This window comes from Lutjanus erythropterus, chromosome 17 (genome assembly GCF_056507025.1).
Source record: "Lutjanus erythropterus isolate fLutEry1 chromosome 17, fLutEry1.hap2, whole genome shotgun sequence".
Lineage (NCBI taxonomy): Eukaryota > Metazoa > Chordata > Actinopteri > Lutjaniformes > Lutjanidae > Lutjanus > Lutjanus erythropterus.
Window position 1 is genome coordinate 28,842,440 of NC_139333.1, and position 9,024 is coordinate 28,851,463.

The 9,024-nt window shown below is 39.0% G+C and overlaps 1 protein-coding gene across 1 annotated transcript; it reads right to left on the minus strand.

Annotated features, from left to right (window-relative positions):
* Positions 1-1,538: 1,538 nt before the first annotated feature.
* On the minus strand, positions 1,539-3,244 carry ccr10 (chemokine (C-C motif) receptor 10). The gene has a single exon (XM_084741072.1). It carries the CDS (start codon positions 3,242-3,244, stop codon positions 2,078-2,080), a length of 1,167 nt encoding a protein of 388 aa, XP_084597198.1. The 3' UTR covers positions 1,539-2,077.
* Between the last annotated feature and the right edge of the window lie 5,780 nt (positions 3,245-9,024).

The following is a 9,024-nucleotide window of genomic DNA, read 5'->3' on the forward strand; positions in this document are numbered from 1 at the left end:
AAAAAACAACTGTGGAACAAACAAATACAGTGTGACCATTCAATATTGTCTCTGTGACTATTTCTGGTCATAATGTCAGTGTGACTCATCATGACTGCAGTTTGGTATCAAGACTTTTTGAGAAACATATGACATGTTTCAACAGCAACAAGTATTTCAACCTCATGACAGCTCCAGTGATTGTATTGTGTCACCAACATTTCAACCCAAACATTAAGAAATATACATATAATATATTTTGATCACAAGACATTACATGAAACCAATAGACATTCATGTCTATTTAAAGCTAGCTGGTGAGACAACCAAGGCTAACTTTGACTAAAGCTAAATACACTTAACTCTTACACAACCTGTCTTTATTTAAAGTGTCCAAAGATTGACAGCCTCATGTACATTTTGGTAATTTAGCTTGTGATGCCACATAAATAAGGAAGCAGCTAAATCAAAACTATTCCTGCTCAAAGTTAGTTTAGATTAGCAGAGAAAAAACAACTGCCATCTCACCCTCTGACTGCGGGATAATTAATATGATTAGGGTTGGTTTAACTGTCACAATTAAGAAAAAAAAAGGCATTTCAAGAGTATCTAGCTTCCGTATCATGAAGAATTTCAGAGTGAAACAAGATAATGAAATAAGAAAACATAATATTTGGAGGAATTTTATGTGTATTCTATGTGTTATAGCAAACAGAGAATGTAACATGCTGTTACTTGCTAGCTAACGAATGAATCTTAGTTCTGTGCTGCTAAAAGTTGAAGATTTATTGATGGGTAAATGTCATGATATTGCTGGATAATGTTTGTTCAAGCCTAGGTAAACACACCACTATTTGTTTTACAGAAAGAAAACAAGGTGCACAGAATAGGTGCACAATTTGACAGTGGATCAGGGTGTAAGAATCACAATATTATATTTTAGGATACTGTATCGATTCTCAAAAACACTATTGTGATACATGCAAAGATTTGCAGTGGTAGTTCATTATGTGTTGTGTTTAAAACCCTCACCACTAGATGGCAGAGATGTTATCTATCTTCACTGATCTGTTTGCATTAAAAAGTTAACTTTTAAACAAATTTTTTATGCATATGGTGGGGTGTTCTCTATACTATGACAGTCACTAAAATTAGATTTTAAAAATATCAATATATAACCTCACAATATTGAAATATACTGAATCATGACACTGAAACATGATACACATTGCCAGATTCTTTCCAGTACACACCCCTGCCCATGATGTGATCTAAAACGGTTAAAAAGGCATTTTTCATTTCATTTTATTTACTAAAATTGCTTTATGAAATGAAGGTGATACAATAGAAACGTATACTGTGCAGCATGACTGAAAGCTGTTCAAATGTCTCAATAATCCCATGTAAAGTAAGATACAAGTGGACCTTTAAGATAAATACAAAGTTAAACATCCTGGCTTAAAAATTAATGTTTAAAATAACATAGAAAATAAACAGGTCTATAAGTCCATCTATCTCTATATACATACCCTTTTAGAAACAATTTTTTTTTGAGTTTTGTTTTGTTTTTTTAACCTTCATTTATTCAGGGTAGTTTCAATGTGACAACGCGACGGTTTTCACAAAAGCCTTGATCAAAATTGGTGCAGTTACACCCATTCACACCCAGAAACTGCCCACTACAACCACAGTTTGATCTGCCCACTACTGAGCAGCGCCACTAGAGCAGGTGGTGTTGGGGCACCTCAGGGGTGGTACTGATGGAGGGGCGAGTGCTGACTTTCATTTTCCCCACCCAGGTTTGTCCTTGAATTGAACTGATGACCCCCCAGTCAAAAGTTTCCTTCTCTATACTTTATGGCACCACGTCCCAAGTATATACCACATGTAAGTTTAAATTTAGCCAAAGTATTGAAGTTTTGCATTGAAAATTTTCAAATGACACCCAGCCCTCATCGTTAACGACATATCTTTACTCCTTTTAATATGTTAGTTCTTAAACTTCTGTAACTGCACATCATGTGCATACTGTTTAGAAATATGTATAGAAACAAAGCCGACTGGACAGCAGGTTTATAGTCCATTCTAATATTAAATATTATTTGGTTACTAGAAACTGAAACTTGGTGGAAGGAGTTGTCTCGCTGCTGAAGGTACTGCGCTCAGGAGATGTTGGAGAGCAGGCTGAGAGCACGGTGAGAGCAGGTGATGAGGGGGAGATGGAGCTCACTGAGTGAGGCACCAGGTGGACTCCACAGGGGCAGCCTGAATCATGGATGAGCTTCAGCACGTCGTTACGGAAGCGCACACCTACCAGGGCGTACAGGATAGGGTTGAGGCAACAGCGGGTGTACGCCAAAGTGCAGGTGATGTACTCCAGCAGGAGACCGCAGAACTGCCCCGCCATTTTACGTGACAGCACCACAGTGTACGGCAGCTGGAACGCCAGAAACACCAGCACGAGCACCACCATCAGCTTCAAGGTTCGCTGCCGATGCCACTGCTTCCCCCGTCGATGTCCCTGCCCCCCCCACAGCACTAGGCCTATCAAAGAGTAGCAGGTCACCATAACGAGGAGGGACAGGCAGAAGACAGCGATGATGGCTCCATTGGTGGCCATTTTGACTTTCCCACTGGTCTGCATGCCACAGTATGCATCATTGCCAGACCCTGAGACCCCAGAGAAGATGATTTCAGGCAGGCTGAGGAGCACCGCAACAAGCCACACGCCGACAGCAGCGACTGTCCCGCAGAAAAATATGCGATTGCGCAGCCTGAGCATATCTTGGGCTCGTGCCACCACCAGGTAGCGGTCAACACTGATGCAGGCCAGCAGCAGGAGCCCACTGTATGTGTTGATAGCGTAGCATGCGCGCATGACCTTGCACAGGTGAACGGGGAGGACCCAACCCAGGTGAGTTTCAACGGCCTGCAACGGCAGCGTGAGGAGCAGGAGAAGGTCAGCCAGCGCCAGGTGGAACAGGAAGACATCAGTCATGGAGCGAAGCCGGTGGCTGCCGTAGAGAGTGAAGGTGGCGATGACCAGGCAGTTACCGGTCACGCCCAGCAGAAAGATCAGGCAGAAAACACAAGTCTGGAACATCTTGATGGTGAACTCCTGTTCACCAGCCTCACACCAGTCAGAGTACAGGCCGTAATCATTGGGGTCTGTGGTGTTACTGATATTCCAGAGCGAGTAGTTTAAATAGTCAACGTCTGTCGCATAATCATAGAGGCCAATATCACCATGGTTGTTGAAATCCATTGCTGCAGGGAAAATGAAAAATCATTTATCATTTATCTTGAAATGAGAAGTATGAGAAAGTATCCCATGATTAAAACGTATAAAGTATACCCATCTCTGCAACTCCTAAGTCAAGATTAACTCAAAATAATATAAACATTTTTGTTTTAGCTCCCATTTTTCATGAGTAAAAGATCTCAGACTTATTCTGTGCACACAAAAGGTTTATTTCTCTAAAATTTTGCTCACAGATTTGTGAACAAAATCTGTACTAGTGAGCACCTCACCTTTGCCAAGATAATTCTTCTACCTGGCAGGTGTGACATATAGAGATGCCAATTAAACAGCATGATTACTACACAGTAGTGTCCTGCGTTTTGTGTGCACAGAAGAACTCTTAGATCTTTTACCTCAACTCAAGAAAAATGCAAGCAAAAACAAAAGTGTTGCACTTTTTTTAGTGCAATACATTTGCTGTTATTGTTTATGCATTATTTTAACCACACTGTGGTCATTCAGCGAAGTGTGCAGACGTTTGTGGGCCTGGTGGCCGATGACAGGATTCAGCAAGAACTGAATGGAACAACTTGAAATGAGAAGCTGTACCAAGAAGTTTCCCAGCTGTTATGTGCATATTAGCATACTGATATTAGCATTTAGCGCAAAGAACACCTGTGCCTAAGTACAAACTCAAAAGTTGCTAGCATGGCTGTAGATCCTTATTCTCATTAATAAAATGCTATGCTATATGTGTGGGATACAATTAGTTGCAAAAAGGAATCCTGATAGTTTTAAATCCAGTAACAGGAGAGACAGAGAGAACACTACATTACAGTGGTGTTAACATCGTACTATGACTCATGTGTAAATGAGATACTGTGGCCTGAATGATAATCCATGAACAAACTGTTTAAAAAGCAATTTTGCAGTAAGATGATCTGCTGCTCTGTTTCATATGAAGAGTGCTGTGGTTTTGATCAGTGTGGAGGAACAGTGATGCTACCTGCCACCTGCTCTCACAGTGACATGACGTCTCTGTGGGTCAGACTTGTGGCTCTGTACTCTGCTTCAGACACGTTTTGCTTTGCAGTGTTTCTCATATTTCTTATAAAACCCAAACTTACTCCACACTTGTGCATTATGAAAGTTTGGCAGTGTGATGTCAGTTCTTTCACTGTCTGTTCTGAGGAAATGAAGAGGAGAGACAGGAGAGGGAGAGGGGAGCGCTTGTTTTGTGTGAGCGAGGCAGCAGGCGTCCAGCGAGAGCGGTACAGGCAGACGCAGGGGGATAGAGAAAATGGAGCAAAGTTACAGCAGCAGTTCTTTGATGCCAAAAATGAAACATATGCAAGTCCTAATGAGACGTATCGATGCACTAATGCTGCATTACTTTTTTCCCTGATTCACGTTCAGCTTTTTACGGATACAGGCCGTCTGAACCGATGCACTTGCATCTTACACATTAAAGCCTGATGCATCAGATGCATGAGTGAATCGTTACACCTATACTGAGTGGTGTTAAAAGGACACTTAGGTGTAGCAATGAAATTAAATGCCATGTATTGTTCTCTTCTAATTTGAGGAGTGTTATATCTGAACTGCCACTTAACATGACTTTAACCCACAAGTGTGAGCTGTCAGATTAGTTTCAAACTTTTGAGGACATTTAAGCAACAGTCTGCATGTAATCCAGTGTAACTGAGACATACAGCTGAAGATTAAAACTCCTAAGCAACTGCACAAGGACTTCAATTCATTTACAACTTGGATAGCACAATAAAAACGTTCTGTAGCATGTCTGTAATGAATATTATGAGTCATTCTGGGCCTCAACTTGCATGGAGACTAATTACTGTTCCAAAACATGTATCATTCTTGTAGATACCAGCCTGGGCTGATTTTGAGCAGAATACTGTACTACATGTCCCGATATCAGGAAACAGTAACTCCTCTACACAGGTTGAAAGTGAGAGACCTGCAGCTCTGTTCCTCAGTTTGAGTAAGCAGCTGTGATATTTTAGTCATTTTGCACCAGGTTGCGTGACACTGGCATCAGGTCGTTGGCACAGGGGAAATCGTGGGTAGCTTGAAGGTCTACAGATCAGTCAGTGTCGCGTGCTAACAGCCTTTATAGGCAGTTTCCACAATCACTTTTTAACATTTCATCTTTCACTCAGTGAATGGTACTGCTGAGGCTCCTCACAATATAAAATTGTGCTCTTTTCTTTTAAAATCTTTCTTTCTAACTTCTTTATTTGATAGAAGAGACACATTGAGGAGTTTCTCTTAAAGGTAAGAGGAACAACAGGAAAGAGAAAAACATTTTGTAGACAGAGCAGCACCGAGTGTCTGAAAATATTAGATTTGAGATTTATTATGTTTTAGCCAGCAACCTCACATTTTGGAAATACGTGTTCTTGACAAACACTGAAGTGTGAGGCTAAATGTGATTTAGTGCGATTGTTACTTTCAACCTGATAATGAACAGAGAAATAATTTAATTTGCAGTTAAATTTCAATTTTACTGAGAATGTCTTTTAGGTTGTGGCAACTTGAGAATATTTGTCGGTATATTGCTCAGGAAGCTGAAGAAAAAGGGAAATGTCTCCTTTCTGAGAGTAGAAATTTGAGTCATACGAGGGAGTTTTTACTGACAAGCTGCATCCCAAGCTGTCGGACAGCTTTGAGTCATATTGTGATTAACAATGGATAAAGTGACAAGCATGAGCAGCTAAACAGGAACAATATTTTTACAGTGCAATTTTACCAAACACTCCGAGAATCATAATTCACAATGCTGAACCTTTCTTTACTGGTATTTATTCCTGTGGTCGGGGTTTCCTCTCTGTGTTGCAGCTGCAGTTTATATTATGTTCCTTAAAAAAAATGTCAACAATCTCTTTACTGAGTGGATTTGAAAGCATGGAACATAAAAACTTCTGCAATCTGCAGTCTATAAGCATAGATGATGGTTTAGAGTAAATCAATGAAGGAGTGCCAGTACGATCAATTCTCAAACCGCTATTATTAACAATACATATAAATAACAGAATTACTGTATTTTAACGCCAGTTATTATGCAGATGACAAAATGTTTTTGGCTGGTTCTACTCTGACTCATCAGTCTTGTTACTCTGCCTTTGATGTTTTCCACATTATCTCTTCTCAAATATATGTGCGCATCCTGCATACAGAAGGACAAAATATACGGTGTTTTCCACATCTACCTGCAGCTGCAGCTGTCCTGAAATTCAAACTTTGAGTCATAAAACAAGAAAAAAAAATACATAAGGATCTGAAGGTCTTGTACAGCCCTAGACTGCTATTAAAATTCATCTAATCCAGTGCAATGTAATTATAGTTTGTAAAACTACTGTTAATTTCTGTATTGAATATGGAGATAACCATTATTAAAAGAACATAGAAATCACCATGTTTTATAATAATAAAAAAATTACTATGAAAGTTCCCAACTACCTCACATTTCTTCTCTCATTTAAACATCAAAATTACAACTACACAATCTAGTGATAATTTGACAATGAATTATCCTTTTTTAAGCCAAATTATCAGATATTCTTTACAACTTTTTAACCATTTGTATTCATTCTTTTTTTTAAAGGAGTAAATCCTTATTTGCATATGTATGAAAAAAAATATCCATTACCAACAAATAAATGTAGTGTTCTGCATACACAATGTGTATAGCCTGTATTATTTGATTTTTTGGAGCAACTTTTTAAATTTTATTTTGCTGTTTGTTTTCATGATCGCATGACGGCAGCAGCAGATTCTCGTTCAGCGCGCTGAGTAGCACAAAGAGGAGCAACGACAGAGACGGCGAGAAAAGCAGCTCATAGAGCAAGAATATTTTCATATCTAACATGGTGAAAGGGTTTATTTCAGAGTTGGTGATTGTTGGAGCAGTTTGAAGACCGGTGAGTTTTATTTTCTTTCTGGAGAGTTTAATTTAAGATATGATGAGCTCGGTTCAGTAAAAGAGACAAAGGTGCACTGATAAACTGTGCACTGATGCATTTTTACAGTTTAGTGAGTAAAGTAGGTGGAAGAAAACTTCCTTTCTTGACATTTTGTGAGTTCCTCGTTTATTTATTAACAAAAACAAAAACATAGCAAACTCACAACTCACACACCCGACAACAGACCCTAACTGTCCAACCTCCCCGTGGCCGAATCTCTCTTAACAAAGCCGTTAGCCACCCACGCCCGGGGACCCCATTAGACTGCATGTCTATCAGAACAGTGATCCTCTGGTGACTCATAAAGCTTAATTTTTTTTATTTGTGCTGTTGCGTGTGACCACAAGATCATGAAGCAGTAGCCATCTTTGTGCTGAAAGCTTTGGACAGCTGTAAGACAATCTGTCTTGCAATGTGATATTTCTAAGATTTTACTTAAACCTTTAAGATCAAAGTCTGACCTCCAATTTCTTGTTGACATGCAATCAGTCATCTGTCTCTTTTCTTATGCTGGCTTTTAAGGCTACGGTACATTTTAAGGATTTTAAGATTTAAAAGAAGTAGTCCTTGAAAATCAGACCTTGTTTTCAATGAGACCTGATCTATTTGCTCAAATAATTATTGCAGAATTTATACCTGAAAACATTTGTTTGCAGTTGCAAGTAGCACCGTATGTGCTTTACTGTAAATACTGTCTATAGTCCTCCAGTTTTCCCTTATTCTGACTCATTTATCAGACTATTACATATTATTTAAATCAGAATAGGCCTACCTTTTACAATTAGGTTGAAAGTGAGATCATCGCTAGCAACCATGTATGTTGTTACAGAGTTTGAGTGGGCAGCAGTTATATATTTCTGTCATTTTTGACCTCAGTGTGGGATGCAGTTGTTGTCAGGCTGATGGTGTGCAGGAACTCATGAGCAGCAGATCACCAGCGTCACATGCCAGTTCAGCCAGTTTCATTTCTCATTGCACTTGAATGACCGGACAAAATATTATTTTTTTTCTTTTAACACGCATTGCCTTTTACCAGGGGAGACTGGAAAACACCTTTAATAATATTCAGGTAAATAGTTGTGTGAAAATTTTAGTTCTATTCTCTGCTAAGGTTAAAAAAGACTGAATTATTTTATTTTCTATTGACATTCAAACTGCAAATCCCAGGTTGCTTACAGTTATTACTTGACAGTATAATTGAAATTAAAAGAATCTGACATTTTAACAACCTTGTATAGAAATTGTAGATAGTGCTCAGGCAGCTGGAAGGATTTTCATATAAATACAACATAAATCACATGAATGAGTCATATGTGGGTTTCCGATTGTAGTGCAAGATAGTTTAGTCTCTTGGATTGATCTGCTGTCACAAAGGACACATTTCATGATTGAATATCAGAGTGATGTTATAAAAAAAATAAGTCAGTGTGCAAATGCATATCAATGTTAAAACATAAGCTCAGTCATGTTAAGAAATGTATTTATTGAAAAGAACCGGAATTTTTGAATCTATAGAAAAATATTTTCAAATCCTACATATATGAATTTTGCTCCAACTGTAAAAATCTATTTCTGTTCTACTTAATTTCTGCCCAGATTTTCTTAAGTGATCATACCTGTGCTGTCTGAAGTGTTAAGCATGTCCCTGGTCCTCCTCCTGTGTCTGTGGTTGAGATCTGAGAGGCTGCCACTCTTAAAGGGTGTTTTGCTGACCTTGCTGTACCCCTGCGCTGGTTGTTTGTATCACCAGGAGGCACTGACAGATATGAGCTGTCATATGCCTGAGACTGAATTTGTGGGTTGTTTTATGACCTGTCTTTT

Excerpts from the sequence above, each read along its gene's own strand:
- ccr10 (XM_084741072.1), bottom strand. The coding sequence starts at position 3,244 with ATGGATTTCAACAACCATGGTGATATTGGCCTCTATGATTATGCGACA.